The 20,173-nt window shown below is 47.5% G+C and overlaps 1 protein-coding gene across 1 annotated transcript in view; it reads left to right on the forward strand.

Annotated features, from left to right (window-relative positions):
* Positions 1–20,173, forward strand: part of LOC125452326 (solute carrier family 22 member 7-like) — a 75,495-nt gene that overhangs the window by 28,250 nt on the left and 27,072 nt on the right. Inside the window, exons 3-4 of the mRNA XM_059645209.1 lie at positions 18,566–18,720; positions 19,282–19,450. Of these exons, the coding sequence (XP_059501192.1) occupies positions 18,566–18,720; positions 19,282–19,450 (324 nt within the window). The remainder of the gene's footprint in view (positions 1–18,565; positions 18,721–19,281; positions 19,451–20,173) is intronic.

A 20,173-nucleotide genomic window follows, 5' to 3' on the forward strand; every position in this document is an offset into this window, starting at 1 on the left:
TAAAATTTTAACCTCACTGCGAAGCCTCTTCCAGGGATGCCTAACCTGAAGAAGTTACCATCCCCACTCCGGGCAAACCTCCGGGGATCTCTCTCCCACTGCAACTCCTCTCCACCTATCTTCTCCTCTATCCATCTTTGATCCCCCTCCCCCTCTCTCCCTATTTATTTCAGAATCCTCTCCCCTTCCCCCTTTTCTGATGAAGGGTCTAGGCCCGAAATGTCAGCTTTCCTGCTCCTCTGATGCTGCTTGGCCTGCTGTGTTCATCCAGCTCTACACCGTGTTATCTTGGATTCTCCAGCATCTGCAGTTCCTACTATCTCTGAATGATTCCTAGTGTCTGCTCCCTGTCTTCAAGCCATGATTAATCCATTCCATCACTTGTCGCCTGACTGCTCGTGCTCAGATTAAATTTATTAATCTATTAGCTGTTACCCTGATGAAAGCTCTGTTTGAAAATGAGCAAATAAAACTTGTATTTTTCTCATTTCCACTGTCCACTGCCTCATTAAATAACTCAATAATCTTTAAGGCTTTATCTGTGAAATCTATGCTGACTGTTCATGTTTAACTCTTTTTCTCCCAGTTCTCCTTCTACTTGTCTCTTCAGTAGAGATTCTGTTAACTTTTCTGCCATTGATGTTACACTGTCTCATCTTGACTTCCCAGAATTCTCTCAACCACAGGGATGGCAATCGCTAAATGCATAACCCTGGGTGTAGCTGTTTCTCAAAAGAATCTGTGTAAGAGTTAGCCTCCCTCTCTCCTTCAGACTCCAGGTAAAATGTGCGCATGCGATGTGTCTGTATCACCCGGGTGTTAGAACATTTCTGTTCTCCTTCCTCTACAAGGAGAAAATAACACAGGGAACTTTCTGCCAGTCAGCTTAGCATGTGCTATTGGGAGAAGTGTTAATAAGGAGATGGAGAGCACTTAAATAGCAGCCAATGAGGAAGGGAGAGCATAGTCTCGTGTGATTGTCGCATCTGAACATCACTACATTTTACAAATAGCTTACGCAATGTGTTTACCATGGAGAAAGATATGGAGAGTTGGGAAGATTAGTGGTGATATCTTGGTGACAGTCCACATCGCAGTACAGGAGCTGTTAGAAGTATTAGAATATATGAAGGTGGATAAATCTCCTGATCCTGACTGTACATATTCAAGAACCTTGTAAGAAGCTAGAGAAGAAATTGCAGGTGTCCTGGCTGATATATTTCAATCGTTGTTAGCCATGGGTGAGGCCTTGGAAGATTGGAGGGTAGCAATGTTGTGCTGTTATTCAAGAAGGGCTGCAAAGAAAACCCTGGGAATTATAGACCAGTAAGCTTAATATCTGTGGTTGGTAAATTACGTGAGAATATTCTGAGGGATAAGATGTACATGCATAGGGAAAAACAGGATTTGATTAGGAGTAGTCAGTATAGCTTCATGTGTGGGAGATCATGCCTCACAAATTTGTCAGAGTTCTTTGATGAAGTGAGGGCAGGGCAGTAGATGTGACCAATATAGATTTCGGTGAGGCCTTTGGTAAGGTTCTACATGGCAGGCTGCTCTGGAACGTTAGATCGCATGGAATCCAGAGAGGACTGACAGATTGGATACACAAATTGGCTTGATGGTAGGAAGCAGAGAGTAATAGTAGAAGGATGCTTGTTGGACTGGAGGCCTGTGACGAGTGGTGTATCTCAGGGATCAGTGCTGGGCCTATTGCTGTTTGTTATCTATAATCAATGGTGTGAATGAGAATGTACAAGGCAGGATTAGCTAGTTTGAGGATGACAATAAAATAGGTGGTATTGGACAGTGAGGAAGGTTATCAGAAATTGCAGCAGGACCTTATCAGCTGGGGAAGTGGGCCGAGAAACGGCAAATGGAATTTAATATAGATAAGTGTGAGGTGTTGCATTTTGGAAAGTCAAATCAAGGTAGGAGTTAAGCATAGGCACATGGATGACAGTAAAATGAAGGGTATGCAGGGTAGTTTACTCTTAGAGTAGGATAACAAGGGTCGAAGGGCCTGTACTATACTGTACTGTTCTATGTTCTATTATTGCAGGAGATTAAGTTGTTAGTATTATTATCTGTCTCTCAATGGGGAATTATTAACAGGACTTTATCAAATCAAAAAGAAACTGACGTGAATTACGCTGAGTACTCCAGACAGGAAGAAAAATCAGTGACTGTATCATGTGAATATGCCAAGAAAGATGTGCTAGGAATTTTGAAGAATATGAAGACAGATCAGTCCAGTGGGCCTGATGGGATTTATCCAAGGATTCTACGGGAAGTGAGGGAAGAGATCCAGGGCCTTTGGTGAAGATCTATTCGCCCTCACTGTCCACAGGTACAGTGCCAGAAGATTGGAGAGAGGCAAACGTCATTCCCTTGTTCAAAAAGGGAATACAGATAACCCCAGAAATTAGTCCAGTTAGTCTTATGTCAGAATAAAAACCAAAAGAACTGCGGATGCTGTAAATCAAGAACAAAAACAAAATTGCTGGAAAAGCTCAGCAGGTCTGGCAGCATCTGCGAAGGTGACAACATAATTAACGTTTCAGGTACAGTGACCCTTCCTCAGAGCTGGGAGGCAGTTCTGAGGAAGGGTCACCGGACCCGAAGCATTAACTCTGTTTTCTCCTTCACAGGTGCTGCCAGACCGGCTGAGCTTTTCCAGTAACTTTGCCTTACATCAGTGGTGGGCTCTGAGAGAGAGGATTTATGATCACTTGGAAAGGTACAGTTTGATATATGATAGAACATAGAACATTACAGCACAGTACAGGCCCTTCGGCCCTCGATGTTGTGCCGACCTGTCATACCGATCTCAAGCCCATCTAACCTACACTATTCCATGTACGTCCATATGCTTGTCCAATGACGACTTAAATGTACCTGAAGTTGGCGAATCTACTACCGTTGCAGGCAAAGCGTTCCATTCCCTTACTACTCTCTGAGTAAAGAAACTACCTCTGACATCTGTCCTATATCTTTCACCCCTCAATTTAAAGCTATGCCCCCTCGTGCTCGCCGTCACCATCCTAGGAAAAAGGCTCTCCGTATCCACCCTATCTAACCCTTTGATTATTTTATATGTTTCAATTAAGTCACCTCTCAACCTTCTTCTCTCTAATGAAAACAGCCTCAAGTCCCTCAGCCTTTCCTCGTAAGACCTTCCCTCCATGCCAGGCAACATCCTAGTAAATCTCCTCTGCGCCCTTTCCAAAGCTTCCACATCCCTCTTATAATGCGGTGACCAGAACTGTACACAATACTCAAAGTGCGGCCGCACCAGAGTTTTGTACAGCTTCACCATAACCTCTTGGTTCCGGAACTCAATCCCTCTATTAATAAAAGCTAAAACACTGTACGCCTTCTTAACAGCCCTGTCAACCTAGGTGGCAACTTTCAAGGATCTGTGTACATGGACACTGAGATCTCTCTGCTCATCTACACTACCAAGAATCTTACCTTTAGCCCTGTACTTTGCCTTCCTGTTACTCCTACCAAAGTGCATCACCTCACACTTGTCTGAATTAAACTCCATTTGCCACCTCTCAGCCCAGCTCTGCAGCTTATCTATGTCTCTCTGCAACCTACAGCATCCTTCATCACTATCCACAACTCCACCGACCTTAGTGTCGTCTGCAAATTTACTAACCCATCCTTCTACGCCCTCATCCAGGTCATTTATAAAAATGACAAACGGCAGTGGATCCAACACCGACCCTTGCGGTACACCACTAGTAACTGGTCTCCAGGATGAACATTTCCCATCAACTACCACCCTCTGTCTTCTTTCAGCAAGCCAATTTCCGATCCAAACTGCTATGTCTCCCACAATTCCATTCCTCCGCATTTTGTACAAAAGCCTACTGTGGGGAACCTTATCGAACGCCTTGCTGAAATCCATATACACCACATCAACCGGTTTACTCTCATCTACCTGTTTGGTCACCTTCTCAAAGGACTCAATAAGGTTTGTGAGGCACGACCTTCCCTTCACAAAACCATGCTGACTGTCCCTAATCAATTTATTCTTTTCTAGATGATTATAAATCCTATTCCTTATAACCTTTTCCAACACTTTACCAACAACTGAGGTAAGGCTCACTGGTCTATAATTACCAGGGTTGTCTCTACTCCCCTCCTTGAACAGGGGAACCACATTTGCAGTCCTCCAGTCGTCTGGCACTATTCCTGTAGACAAGGATGAGTTAAAGATCAATGCCAAAGGCTCGGCAATCTCCTCCCTGGCTTCCCAGAGGATCCGAGGATAAATCCCATCCGGCCCAGGGGACTTATCTATCTTCACGCTCTGAAGGATTTCTAATACCTCTTCCTTGTGAACCTCAATCCCACCTAGTCTAGTAGCCTGTATCTCAGTATTCTCCTCGACAACATTGTCGTTTTCTAGAGTGAATACTGTTGAAAAATATTCATTTAGCGCTTCCCCTATCTCATCTGACTCCACACACAACTTACCACTACTATCCTTGATTGGCCCTAATCTTACTTTCGTCATTCTCTTATTCCTTAAATACCTATAGAAAGCCTTAGGGTTTACACTGATCCTATCCACCAACAACTTCTCATGTCTCCTCCTGGCTCTTCTGAGCTCTCTCTTTAGGTCTTTCCTGGCTACCTCGTAGCCCTCAAGTGCCCTAACTGAGCCTTCACATCTCACCCTAACATAAGCCTTCTTCTTCCTCTTGACCAAAGATTCCACTTCCTTCGTAAACCACGGCTCCCGCACTCTACAGCTTCCTCCCTGCCTGACAGGTACATACTTATCTAGGACACACAGGAGCTTTTCCTTGAATAGGCTCCACATTTCTAATGTGACCATCCCCTGCAGTTTCCTTCCCCATCCTATGCTCCCTAAATCTTGCCTAATCTCATCGTAATTGCCTTTCCCCCAGCTATAACTCTTGCCCAGTGGTATACACCTATCCCTTTCCATCACTAAAGTAAACATAACAGAATTGTGATCGCTATCACCAAAGTGCTCACCTACTTCCAAATCTAACTCCTGGCCGGGCTCATTACCCAGTACCAAATCTAATTTGGCTTCACCCCTTGTTGGCCTATCTACGTACTGTGTCAGGAAGCCCTCCTACACACACTGGACAAAAACTGACCCATCTATAGTACTCGAACTATAGTGTTCCCACTCAATATTTGGAAAGTTGAAGTCCCCCATGACAACTACCCTGTCTCTCTCACTCCTATCGAGAATCATCTTTGCTATCCTTTCCTCTACATATCTGGAACTATTTGGAGGCCTATAGAAAACTCCCAACAGGGTGACCTCTCCTTTCCTGTTTCTAACCTCAGCCCATACTACCTCAGTTGACGAGTCTCCAAACATCCTTTCTGCAACTGTAATACTGTCCTTGACTAACAATGCCACCCCTCCCCCCTTTTTACCATCTTCTCTGTTCTTACTGAAACATCTAAATCCCGGAACCTGCGACAACCATTCCTGTCCCTGCTCTATCCATGTCTCCGAAATGGCCACAACATCGAAGTCCCAGGTACTAACCCATGCTGCAAGTTCATCCACCTTATTCCGGACGCTCCTGGCGTTGAAGTAGACACACTTCAAACCAACTTTTTGCTTGCCAGTGCCATCTTGTGTCCCTGAAACTTTATTTCGGACCTCCCTACTCTCAACCTTTTCTATCCTCGAACTACAATTTTGGTTCCCATCCCCTTGCTGAATTAGCATGGATTTGTGAGGGGGAGATCATGCCTCACAACCCTGATTGAATTCTTTGAAGAGGTGACCAAACACATGGATGAAGATGGAGCAGTGGATGTGGTATACATGGATTTAAGGAAGGCGTTTGATAAGGTTCCCCATGGTAGGCTCATGCAGAAGGCAAGGAGGCATGGGATAGGGGGAAATGTGGCAGATTGGATTCAGAAATGGCTGACCCTTAGAAGACAAAGGGTGGTCGTAGATAGATAATAATCAACATGGTGCTCAGTTACAAATGGTGTGCCACAAGGATCTGTTCTGGATCCTCTTCTATTTGTGATTTTTGTAAATGATGTGGATGTAGGAGTGAATGGGTGGATTAGTAAGTTCGTGGATGATACAAAGGTGGGTCAAGTTGTGGCTAGTGCGGAGGGCTGTTCTAGGTTCCAAAGGGTCATTGATAAAGAACACAGAACATAGAACATGGAACATTGTTGTGCCGACCTGTAAAACCAATCTGAAGCCCATCTAACCTACACCATTCCATTGCCATCCATATGTTTATCCAATGACCATTTAAATGCGCTTAAACTTGACGAATCGACTACTGCTGCAGGCAGGGCATTCCACACCGTTACTACTCTCTGAGTAAAGAAACTACCTCTGACATCTGTCCTATATCTTTCACCCCTCAATTTAAACCTACGTCCCCTCGTGCTCGCCGTCACCATCCTAGGAAAAAGGCTCTCCCTATCCACCCTATAAAATCCTCTGATCATCTTGTATGTCTCTATTAAGTCACCTTTTAACCTTCTTCTCTCTAACGAAAACAGCCTCAAGTCCCTCAGCCTTTCCTTGTAAGACCTTCCCTCCAAACCAGGCAACATCCTAGTAAATCTCCTCTGCACCCTTTCCAAAGCTTCCACATCCTTCCTATAATGCAGCAACCAGAACTGTATACAATACTCCAAGTGCGGCCGCACCAGAGTTTTGAACAGCTGCAACATGACCTCATGGCTCCAAAACTCAATCCCTTGACCAATAAAACCTAACACACCGTACGCTTTCTTAACAACCCTGTCAACCTGGGTGGCAACTTTCAGGGATCTATGTACATGGACACCAAGATGCAGACCTGGGCTGAGAAGTGGCAGATGGAGTTTAACCCTGAAAAGTGTGAGGTGATTCATTTTGGAAGGAAAAACTTGAAAGCAGAATACACGGTTAATGGAAAGATTCTTGCAGTGTGGAGGAGCGGGGGATCTTGGGGTTCATGTTTACAGTTCCCTGAAAATTGCGACACAGGTCGATAGAGTTGTTAAGAAGGCGTAAGATATGTTAGCTTTCATTAATAGAGGGATTGAGTTCAAGAGCCGTGAAGTTATGCTCCAGTTATACAAAAGCCTGGTTCGGCCTCATCTGGAGTAGTGTGTCCAGTTCTGGTCACCTCATTACAGGAAAGATGTGGAAATGTTGGAAAAGGTGCAGAGGAGATGGAGGTCTTGTGAGGAAAGGCTGAGAGAGCCATGGCTTTTCTCTTTAGAACAATGAAGGATGTCAGGTGACATTGGATTCAGGGAAATTTGTCTGTCTGGCTGTCCAATAGAAGACAAGGTGGGAGTAGATGGAAAGTATTCAGCCTGGAGCTAGGTGACCAGTGGTGTTCCGCAGGGATCTGTTCTGGGACCTCTGCTCTTTGTGATCTTTATAAATGACTTGGACGAGGAAGGGGAAGGGTGTGTTAGTAAGTTTGCTGATGACAGGAAGGTTGGTGGAGTTGTGGACAGCGTGGAGGGCTGGTGTTGGTTGCAACGGGACATTGACAGGATGCAGAGCTGGGCAAAGAAGTGGCAGATGGAATTCAACCCAGAAAAATGTGAAGTGATTCATTCTGTAAGGTGGAATTTGAATGTAGAGTACAGGGTTAATGGCAGGATTCTCGATAGTGTGGAGGAACAGAGGGATACTGGGGTCAACGTCCATAGATCCCTCAAAGTTACCACCCAAGATAATAGGGTTGTAAAGAAGGCATATAGTGTGTTGGCTTTCATTGGCAGGGGAATCGAGTTTAAGAGCCATGAGGTTATGCTGCAGCTCTATAAATCTCTGGTTAGACCACACTTGGAGTATTGCGTATAGTTCTAGTCACCTCATTATAGGAAGGATGTGGAAGCATTGGAAAGGTGCAGAGGAGATTTACCAGGATGTTGCCTGGTCTGGAGGGAAGGTCCTATGAGGAAAGGCTGAGGGACTTGAGGCTGTTTTCGATAGAGAGAAGAAGGTTAAAAGGTGACTTAATAGAGACATACAAGATGATCAGAGGATTAGATAGGGTGGACAGTGAGAGCCTTTTTCCTCGGATGGTGATGGCCAGCATGAGGGGACGTAGGTTTTAATTGAGGGGTGACAGATATAGGACAGAAGTCAGAGGTAGTTTCTTTACTCAGAGAGTAGTAACGGTGTGGAATGCCCTGCCTGCAACAGTAGTCGATTCGTCAAGTTTAAGCGCATTTAAATGGTCATTGGATAAACATATGGCTGATAATGGAATAGTGTAGGTTAGATGGGCTTCAGATTGGTTTCACAGGTCGGCGCAACGTCGAGGGCCGAAGGGCCTGTACTGTGCTTTAATGTTCTATGTTCTATGGTCTATGATAGAGGTGTCCAAAATGATCAGAGGTATGGATAGAGTAGACAGCCAGAGACTTTTTCCTCAGGTGGAGGTAGATATTACATGGGAGCATAGTTTTAAAGTGAGTGGAGAAAGATATCGGGGAGATGTCAGAGGCAGGTTCTTTCCTCAGAGGGTGGTCGGGGTGTGGAATGCATTGCCGGAGAGGGTAGTGGAGTTGGCCTCATTAGGGGCATTTAAGCGGCTATTAGATAGGCACATGGATGATAATATAAAGTAGGGGTGGAGGTTAGATTGACCTTCGGTTCAGAGTAAAAGTTCAGCACATCATCGTGGGCTGAAGGGCCTGTACTGTTCTATGTTCTATGTTCTAAAAGATATTATGAAGGGGACAATAGTTATAGATAACAGTGTGGAGCTGGAGGAGCACAGCAGGCCATTTCTGAAGAAGGGTCCCGACACGAAATGTCAGCTTTTTTGCTCCTCTAATGCTGCCTGTCCTGCTGTGTTCCTCCAGCCCCACACTGTGTTGTTCCTGTCCCTCTGATGCTGCCTGTCCTGCTGTGTTCCTCCAGCCCCACACTGTATTATTCCTGTCCCTCTGATGCTGCCTGTCCTGCTGTGTTCCTCCAGCCCCACACTGTGTTATTCCTGTCCCTCTGATACTGCCTGTCCTGCTGTGTTCCTCCAGCCCCACACTGTGTTATTCCTGTCCCTCTGATGCTGCCTGGCCTGCTGTGTTCCTCCACCCCCACACTGTGTTATTCCTGCTCCTCTGATGCTGCCTGTCCTGCTGTGTTCCTCCAGCCCCACACTGTGTTATTCCTGTTCCTCTGATGCTGCCCGTCCTGCTGTGTTCCTCCAGCCCCACACTGTGTTATTCCTGTCCCTCTGATACTGCCCGACCTGCTGTGTTCCTCCAGCCCCACACCGTTATTCCTGTCCCTCTGATGCTGCCCGACCTGCTGTGTTCGTCCAGCCCCACACTGTGTTATTCCTGTTCCTCTGATGCTCCCCGACCTGACGTGTTCCTCCAGCCTCACACTGTGTTATTCTTCTCCCTCTGATGCTGCCCGACCTGCCGTGTTCCTCCAGCCCCACACTGTGTTATTCCTGTCCCTCTGATACTGCCCGACCTGCTGTGTTCCTCCAGCCCCACACTGTGTTATTCCTGTCCCTCTGATACTGCCCGACCTGCTGTGTTCCTCCAGCCCCACACCGTTATTCCTGTCCCTCTGATGCTGCCCGACCTACTGTGTTCCTCCAGCCCCACACTGTGTTATTCCTGTTCCTCTGATGCTCCCCGACCTGACGTGTTCCTCCAGCCCCACACTGTGTTATTCCTGTCCCTCTGATACTGCCCGACCTGCTGTGTTCCTCCAGCCCCACACCGTTATTCCTGTCCCTCTAATGCTGCCCGACCTGCTGTGTTCCTCCAGTCCCACACTGTGTTATTCCTGTACCTCTGATGCTGCCCGTCCTGCTGTGTTCATCCAGCCCCACACTGTGTTATTCCTGTTCCTCTGATGCTGCCCGACCTGCTGTGTTCCTCCAGCCCCACACTGTGTTATTCCTCTCCCTCTGATGCTGCCCGACCTGCCGTGTTCCTCCAGGCCCACACTGTGTTATTCCTGTCCCTTTGATGCTGCCCGACCTGCTGTGTCCCTCCAGCCCCACACTGTGTTATTCCCGTCCCTCTGATGCTGCCCGACCTGCTGTGTTCCTCCAGCCCCACACTGTATTATTCCTGTTCCCCTGATGCTGCCCGACCTGCTGTGTTCCTCCAGCCCCACACTGTATTGCTCCCTAAACCTGTAGCTTTTCTCTTCACCCTAACTGGCTCATACTGTCCCTGGACTCTTGATGCCACAGTTTTACAACCCTCCCATTTGCCAGTCATTCCTTTTCCTTCAAACAGACTCACACAGTTGATCTATACCAGATCCTGCCTCATGGTTCCAAAATTGCTCCAGGTTAGCGCCTTTAGCTGTGGACCTGTCCCCTCTTTTTCCATAACTATATGAAAACTAAGAGAGTTATAGTGTTAAAGTGCTCTCTGACTGACCCTTCAGTCACTTGCCTGTCCTTAGAGGAGGTCCAACTTTCTTGGACACATTTGTCAAATTGCACCCCATCCGAGCCTTTTACACCCTGGGTGGCCCCGTCAATAAATCGAAATTAAACTATCCAACTGATACTGCTCCATTATACCTACAGATATCCACAATCTCTCTACACACTTGCTCCTCTAGTACCCGCTGGCTATTTGGGGGTCTGTAATACAGTCCCAACAGAGTGACAGCCCCCTTCCTGTTTCTAAGCTGTTTCTGTATGGCCTCATTTGATGACCCCTTAAGAATATCCTCTCTAAGCACTGTTGCTGTGTCCTCCCTTATCAAAAGGGCTTTTCCTGACGAAGGGTCTAGGCCCAAAACGTCAGCTTTTGTGCTCCTAAGATGCTGCTTGGCCTGCTGTGTTCATCCAGCTCCACACCTTGTTAACTCCCCTCCTCGCTTATTTGTACTTCAGTCCCAGCTGTAGCTTCTGTATCCCGGAACATTGAGCTGCCAGTCATGCCCTCCTCTCAGCCCTGTGTCTGTCTCTGCTATAGTCCCCAGTCCCCAGAGCCAATCCATGTTCTGAGCTCATCTGCTTTACCAGTCAGACCCCATGAGTTGAAGTAAATGTACTTTACACCTGAAGCCTTTCCCCTCCTTTACTGTGCCCTGGGCTATCCTGAATAGTAACTGTGCTCTCGATGGCTAATGTATTTTCCCCTGACTGCTCAATAGCCCCTCTCTTACTCAGAGACCACCCCATGGCCAGACTGGTTTACACCCTCCTGGGTAACACTAGCAAATAGCCCCGCGAGGCTGTTGGACCCTACTCCAGTTCAAGTGCAGCCCATCCCTTTTGTACAGGTCACCTCTACCCCAGAAGAGATCTCAATGATCCAAGAACTGAAAACCCTGCCCCCTACACCAGCTCCTCAGCCACGCATTCATCTGTTCTATCTTCCTATTTCTATCCTCACAGGCAGGTGGCACTGGGAGTAATCCAGAGATCACTGCCCTTGAGGTCCTGCTTTTTAATATCTTCCCTAAATTTGTATACTTGTTTCGCAGGATCCCATCCCCTTGTCTCCCTCTGTCATTTATACCAATGTAGACAATGACCTCTGGCTGTTCACCCTTCCCCTTCAGAATGTTCTCCAACTGCTCAGAGACATCCTTGACCCTGGCACCTGGGAAGCAACACACCATCCTGGTGTCTCTTCCGCAGCCACAGAATTCCCTGTCTGTCCCCCTCCCAACTGAGTCTCCTATCACTATCACACTGTCTGACCGCACCCTTTCCCTCTGAGCCTCAGAGCCGGTCTCAACGCCACTGACCTGACTGTGCTGCTGCTGCTGGCTCCAGAAAGGGCGCTCACCTCCCCCTCCCCCAACAGCATGTAGAGCTGTATACCTGTTATTGAGGGGAATGGCCACCAGGGGAGCCCTGCACCATCTGCCTTCCCTCTTTATCTCTTCTGGTGGTCACCTGGCTACCTGCAGCCTGCTCCTTAGGAGTGACCACTTCACTCAAGCTCTTATCAATGACGTTCTCTGCATCCAGATCGCCCTGAGTGCATCCAGCTCCTGCTCCCCAATGTGGTCTCAATAAATGTGGAGCTGGAAAAGCACAGCAGGTCAGACAGCATCTGAAGAGCAGGGAAGTCAATGTTTTCGGTCAAAACCCTTGGTCAGGACTGGGGAGGGGGTGGGGAGCCCAGAAATAAATTGATCGGACTGATGGCGGGGTAGGTGATATACAGATAGATGAATGCAGGTAGGGGGTTATTGTGTTGGTCAGTGGGAAGGGTGGAATGGATACGCGAGTCAGGATGGGGCTGGAGAGATTTTGAAGCTGGTGAAGTCCGTATTCAGGCCATTGGGCTGTAAGCTCCCAGGGTGAAGTATCAGTCTTCCGAAAGGGGGACTCGCTTTCATTCCCCTGTGCCCAGACGTGAACAAATTCCCACACACCTCAATCTGAAGCTCTTTCTCCACTGCCTCTGCCTCTGCACCTGTTTCTTTGAACGAGAATCCAACCCACCCTCTGACGACCCCTTCTCCTGCCTCCAGGAAACTCCATCTGCCTGGACACCCCTCCTGGCCTCCTACCCTCCCTCAACCTCTTCATCTCCAACTGCTGCCATGACATCAGTCACCTGAATCCCTCACTTCTCTCACTTACTCCATTCACTCCCTTCGCTCCAGCCCAAACGTCACCATTAAACCCTCCCACAAGGAGCTTACAGTAGTAGTATGGTGAAATGACCTCTACATGGCTGAGCCGGATGCCAACTCTCCCTCTGATCGCCAAGCCATCATTTCCCGGACCATTAACAACTTCATCACCTTGGGAGATCTCCTGTCTACAACCTCTGACCTGATAGTTCCCTAAACCTGCACTGTCTGTTTCTATCTCCTGCCCAAGGTCCATAAACCTGACTGCCCTGGTCGACCCATTGTCTTTACCTGCTCCTGCACCATTCAGCTCATGACCTCCTACCTCAACCGCATTCTTTCCCCTCTGGTCCAGGAACTCCTCACCTACATTTGGGACATAACACACACCATCCACCTTTTCCAATACATTCAATTCCCCAGCCCCAAAACCTCATCTTCACCATGGAGTTTACAGTCCCTATACATCTATATCCCCCATGAGGATGGCCCCAAAGCCCTCCATTTCTTCCTCTCCCACGCGGCCACCCAGGCCCTCTCCACCAACACACTCATTCACTTGGTGGATCTGGCCCTCACCCTGAACAATTCTTCCTTTGATTCCTCCCACTTCCTACAAACCAACAGGGTGGCCACGGGCACCTGCATGGGCCTGAGCTATGCCTGCTCTATGCAGGGTTCATGGAACAATCTCTCTTCCACAACTACACCAGCACCACCCCTCACCTCTTTCTCCGCTACATTGATGACTGTATCAGTGCTCCTCATGCTCCCGTGAGGAGTTTGAACAGTTCATCATCTTCACCAACACCTTCCACCCTGCCCTCCAGTTCACTGGACCATTTTTGACGCTTCCCTGCACTACCCCGACCTCTCCGTCTCCAGCTCCGTTAACTGACTCACCACTGACATCCATTTCAAACCCACTGACTCCGATAATTACCTCAGCTACACCTTCTCTCACCCACCCTCCTGCCAAATGCTATCCCATTCTCCCAATTCCTCCACCTTCACCACATCTGCTCCCAGGATGAGGTGTTCTACTCTAGGACATCCCAGATATCCTCCTACTTTAGGGATCATAATTTCCCCTCCTCTGTTATTAAGAATTCTCTCAACCACATCTCCTACATTTCCCCACTCTGCCCTCAAACCCCCCCTCCCCCCTTTGTCCTCACAAACCACCATTCCAACCTCCAAACCCAATGCATTATCCTCCAACATTTCCTTGGATACTGAGGAGGGAGGAGGTAAATGGGAAGGCGATGCACCTTCGCCGGTTACAGGGGAAGGTGCTGTAGGGCTCTGGGAGGCTTAGGGGTTAAGGAAGTGTGGACCAGGGTGTCCCAGAGGGAACAGTCCCTGTGGAAAGCGGACAGGGAAGGCAGGGGAATATGTGTCTAGTGGTGGCATCTCACTGGAGGTGGCAGAAATGGCATCTGACGATCTTCTGGATGTGGATGCTGGTGGGATGGTAGGTGAGGATAAAGGGAGCCCTATCGCTGTTGTGGGAGGGAAGAGAAGGGGTGAGGGCAGAAGTGTGGGAGATGGGTTGGACCTGGTTGAGGGCGCTGTCAACAGTGGTTCTGGGGAAATCTCGATTGGGAAGAAGATGGACATTTTGGAGGTTCCCTTGTCAAAATTGGCATCGTCAAATGCGATGGAGATGGAGGAGCTGAGAGTACGGAATACAGCTTTTCAGAAAACAGGGTGTGAGGATATATAGAGCGCAGGGTCTTGCTTTCAGAAATTTACCTTGCAAAGATCGTAACATGAACATTTACTTAGGCTTCTTTGCTCTAACGGTAGGCTTTAAAGTTAGTGTTCTCGATCTCACTCCTGTTTCCCCTTTGCAATTCTAGTTCAAGCTTCCCAAACATGCTCACATTTTCTCATCTCTCTGACAATCTAGTTCAAGCTTTTTAATTTCCATTTCCCATTCCATCCTTTTCAATTTCACAGTTGTTTTGTTTCTTTTTACCCTAGTACTTAGAAACAGAATTCCAAACAGTTTGGTTTTCTTTTCTTGCTGAAACCATTTTAACTGTAACTCAGCAAATACTAATACTGAGAGCTCATTACTTGGTGTGCTCGGCCTCTCCTGGGCTTCCCCAGTTCCAAATGCTGTGGTGATACATGAATTATTCCCCCCATCTTCGCTTTTACATGAAACTCCACCGTTAACGCTTTCACCAATTCCAAGAGCTTAGCTTCAGTTAAATCTTGTGACCCAGTCAAGGGTATCTACTCGATCTCTACAAACCTTTTAACTGCTTCCAGGACACCGTCGTTTTGTACTGTGAGAAACCTGGCATCTGTCCTTTCATCCTTTACAAATGGACAACGCTCACTTTCAGTTTTGTGTTGACTGCGTCGAAACGCCCCGCTCTGAGCTCCTGAGTGTTGGTATGCCTTGAACAGGAGAAAGGTGCTTAAAATCAAACCCCGCTATCTGTAACAAAAGTGTAAATATCTCCCTTAATCACCAACAAAACAGTCCATTTGATTTTCTTTAGCCAGAACCAAAGAGATTTTTTTTACCAGATTTCTACAACAAAATAAGCAAAACTAGTTTGTTCAAAACAACCCTATTCTTCAGACAAGTGGTCAAAGCGCATACCAGCTAAGCTACAATACAGAACGAAACTATTTTCCTTAATCCAAACATAAATTCTTACAGAGACAAGATAAGACATAGTTCTGCCAGTATAATACAAGTATGAAAACAGGACGAAAAGTCCACAAATGGATCAAGTGTCTAAACTAAAAGGGAACTATGAGTTGGCTTAGTACATTTCCTTTGGTTTCCTGTCATCAAGATCACATTCATGTCAGCAACAGAACGGTGGCAGGTCAGTTAGATCTAGGCCTATGGATCAGGGCAACAACAACAAAGAAACAAAGAAACCTACAGCACAGGAACAGGCCCTTCGGCCCCTCCAAGCCTGCGCCGATCGAGATCCTCTGTCTAACCTGTCGTCTATTTTCTAACGGTCTGTGTACATTTGCTCCCTGCCCATCCATGTACCTGTCCAAATATATCTTAAAAGTCACTGTCGTGTCTGCATCTACCACCTCCACTGGCAACGCATTCCAGGAGCCCACCACCCTCTGTGTAAAGAACTAACCACACATATCTCCCTTAAACTTTCCTCCTCTCACTTTGAACTCATGACCCCTAGTAATTGAGACCCCCACTCTGGGAAAAAGCTTCTTGCTATCCACCCTGTCCATACCCCTCATGATTTTGTAGACCTCAATCAGGTCCCCCCTCAATCTCCGTCTTTCTAATGAAAATAATCCTAATCTACTCAACCTCTCTTCATAGCTAGCGCCCTCCATACCAGGTAACATCCTGGTGAACCTCCTCTGCACCCTCTCCAAAGCATCCACATCCTTTTGGTAATGTGGCGACAAGAACTGTACACAGTACTCCAAATGTGTCCGAACCAAAGTCCTATACAACTGTAACATGACCTGCTAACTCTTGTACTCAATATCCCGCCCAATGAAGGAAAGCATGCCGTATGCCTTCTTGACCACTTTATTGACCTGCATTGTCACCTTCAGGGAACAATGGACCTGAACGCCCAGATCTCTCTGTTCATCAATTTTCCCTAGGACTTTTCCATTTACTGTATAGTGTGCCCTTGAATTAGATCTTCCAAAATGCATCACCTCGCATTTGCAGTTCAGTTTTCAGTATTTATTTGGAGGTCATAGATAACAGAACATAGAAAAGTAAAGCACAGTACAGGCCCTTCAGCCCACGATGTTGTGCTGTGGAATAATCCTAATCCAAAATTAAAATAACCTAACCTGCATTCCCCTCAATTCACTGCTGTCCATGTGCATGTCCAGCAGTCGCTTAAATGTCACTAATGACTCCGCTTCCATGACTACCACTGGCAAACTATTCCATGCGCTCACAACTCTCTGGGTGAAGAACCTCCCTCTGATGTCTCCTCTATACCTTCCTCCGAACACCGAAAAACTATGACCCCTCATGGCAGTCAGACCTGCCCTGGGGAAAAGTCTCTGGCTATCGACTCTATCCATGCCTCTCATTACCTTGTACACCTCGACCAGGTCACCTCTCTTCCTCCTTCTCTCCAGAGAGAAAAGTCCGAGCTCAGTCAACCTCTCCTCGTAAGACAAGCCCTCCAGTCCAGGCAGCATCCTGGTAAACCTCCTTTGCACCCTCTCCAAAGCCTCCACATCTTTCCTATAATAGGGCGACCAGAACTGGGCACAATATTCTAAGTGTGGTCTCACCAGGGATTTGTACAGCTGCAGCATAACCTCGCGGTTCTTAAACTCGATCCCCCTGTTAATGAAAGCCAAAACACCATATGCTTTCTTAACAACCTTATCCACCTGGATGGCAACTTTGAGGGAACTATGCACTTGAATGCCAAGATCCCGCTGTTCCTCCACACTGCCGAGAATCCTGCCTTTAATCCTATATTCAGCATTTAAGTTCAACCTTCCAAAATGCATCACTTCACATTTATCCAGGTTGAGCTCCATCTGCCATTTCTCAGCCCAGCTCTGCATACTGTCAATGTCTCGCTGAAGCCTGCAATAGCCCTCGATACTATCAACGGCACCTCCAACCTTTGTGTCATCAGCAAACATACTAACCCACCCCTCAACCTCCTCATCCAAGTCATTTATAAAAACTACAAAGAGCACAGGCCCAAAGACAGAGCCCCACGGGACACCACTCAGCACTGACCTCCAGGCAGAATACTTACCATCTACAACCACTCTCTGCCTCCTGTCAGCCAACCAATTCTGAATCCAGACAGCCAAATCACCCTGTATCCCATACCTCCTGACTTTATGGATGAGCCTGCCGTGGGGAACTTTATCAAATGCCTTGCTGAAGTCCATGTACACCACATCCACTGCTCGACCCTCGTCAACCTGTCTCGTGACTTCCTCAAAGAACTCAATAAGATTTGTGAGGCATGACCTGCCCCTCACAAAGCCATGCTGACTCCCTTTAATCACGCTATGCTTTTCCAAATAATCATAAATCCTATTCCTCAGAATTCTTTCCAAAACCTTGCTGACCACAGACATAAGACTGACTGGTCTGTAATTTCCAGGGATTTCCCTATTCCCTTTCTTGAAAAGAGGAACAACATTTGCCTCCCTCCAATCTTCCGGTATGACTCCCGTGGAGAGTGAGGATGCAAAGATCTTCGCCAGCGGCTTAGCAACCTCCTTTCTTGCTTCCCGGAGCAACCTAGGATAAATCTGGTCTGGCCCTGGGGACTTATCAATCTTAATGTTTGCCAAAATTTCCAGCACATCAACTTCCTCAGTCTCGATCTGTTCAAGTCTGTTTTCCTGCTCCTCAAAGTTCTCATTCACAACAAGGTCCCTTTCCTTAGTGAAAACCAAAGCAAAAAACTCATTTAGGGCTTCCCCTATCTGCTCAGACTCCATGCATAAGTTCCCTGCGCTATCCCTGATTGGCCCTATCTTCTCCTTGATCATTCTCTTATTCCTCAGAGGCGATAATTTCTGAAACTTCCACTGATTCCCAGTCCACAAGTCTGGGCTCTGGACCGTGACAATCCCATGACAGTACCACCTCTCCAAACAGCTTCACTGCTGTCATCCTGCAGTCCCATGGCTGCCTGGGCTCAGTCTTGATGTTTGATGCGGACTGGAACTGAGGAGGTTCAGCTGTGAAGCCCATCTCAGCATCCGGCTGATCCCTGTTCATGGAGGGAAGTTTGGGACGTCTATGGTACACCTTAAAGGCAGCCACCTTTCCAAGGGAAGGCTTTGACCTGGCAGCACCTGCAAACTGGGCCACTGAGGCTGCCTCTGGGCTGGGGCTGGACAATGGGCAGGAGCGGGGCATTAAGCAGTCGCACCATGAGAAGAGGGGTCCCGGTTTAATCAGGGCTGTGTAACTGTGGTTGATCAAGTGTTTCTGAACCCTGGCAAATCACTTCCATATGTTTATTCCCACAGGTTTGGCCGCAGGAAAACCCTTCTCCTTGCCTTCCTGTTCACAATGGTAGCGGGGACTTTGGCCTCCTTCTCGACCTCGTATCCAATGTTTGTTGTGTTCAGGATGCTCTGTGGCATCGGTTTAACTGGGATTTCTATCATCTCCATCACGCTGTGTAAGCCTTTCACAGGAGTCCAAGCTCAGGCAACAGGGACTAACTGGGACCCAGTCTCCAGCCTTAACCAGCCAGAACACTCCAACTGCTTCCTCATGATAGCAGGAGGTGTCGGTGGGTGAGGAGCGGAGAGTGGCAGGACAATCACCTGACAGACTGAGTAGCTCCAAACAAAGAGCGACCAGAGAGGGAGAGACTGTGACCGGAGACAGTGACCAGGCAGGGAGTGACCAGGCAGAGAGGGAGTGAAATTGACCACACAGAGTGAGCAGAGAGAGCGACCACAGAGTGGCCAAAGGCAGTAAGCAGAGAGAGTGAGTCTTTGTGACAGAATGTGAGGAAGGAGGTGGTAAGTGTGATGAACTCCATCTACAAGGGGACTGGATACAGAGACCATCAATGAAAGGAAGGTGATGGTCATGTGAAGGAATGAAATCTGTAGAGCTGTGGGGAGAGTGCAGGAGACTGCGGCTGTGACTAGGTTTGTCGAGATGGATATGGGTAGGCTGAATGACTTCTGAATCCTCTTTCCTGCTAACTCACATGCCTGGCCTGTTCCAGCTGTCGAGTGGACCGATGTGGAACATCGAACCTCAATGGCCATCATTCCCAGTCCAATGTGGAGTGTTGGTAATGTGCTGCTGGCTCTCATTGCATATTTCGTCAGGGACTGGCGCTGGCTCCTCTTTGCGGTGACAAGTCCATGCCTGGTCATTGGAGCCTTATGCTGGTGAGTACTGAGAGCTCAAACTTCATAGGTTTAACAGAACTACTGTGGGTCCACCAAAAAGGCCATCAATAAACACATAGAATTACAGCTTATATACACATCATTTCAAAGAAAAACTGGAAAAGAGGTCATCAACTCCAACAGACCCTAGAGTTCAAATACCAGGCAGGAAAACACAACAGTGCTTCATCAGAAGCTGCACTGGTGATGTTACCCAGCAGGGGAATGAAATGTCAATAGATAATAGACAATAGGTGCTGGAGGAGGCCATTCAGCCCTTCGAGCCAGCACCACCATTCATTATGATCATGGCTGATCATCCACAATCAGTATCCTGTTCCTGCCTTATCCCCGTAACCCTTGATTCCACTATCTTTAAGAGCTCAATCTATCTCTTTCTTGAAAGTATCCAGAGACTTGGCCTCCACTGCCTTCTGGGGCAGAGCATTCCATATGTCCACCACTCTCTGGGTGAAGAAATTTCTCTTCAACTCTGTTCTAAATGGCCTACCCCTTATTTTTAAACTGTGTCCTCTGGTTCTGGACTCCCCCATCAATGGAAACATGCTTCCTGCCTCCAGAGTGTCCAATCCCTTAATAATCTTATACGTCTCAATCAGATGCCCTCTCATCCTTCTAAACTCGTGTATACAAGCCCAGTGGCTCCAATCTTACAACATATGATAGTCCCGCCATTCCGGGAATTAACCTCATGAATCTACG

The sequence above is a fragment of the Stegostoma tigrinum genome, chromosome 4 (genome assembly GCF_030684315.1).
Source record: "Stegostoma tigrinum isolate sSteTig4 chromosome 4, sSteTig4.hap1, whole genome shotgun sequence".
NCBI lineage: Eukaryota > Metazoa > Chordata > Chondrichthyes > Orectolobiformes > Stegostomatidae > Stegostoma > Stegostoma tigrinum.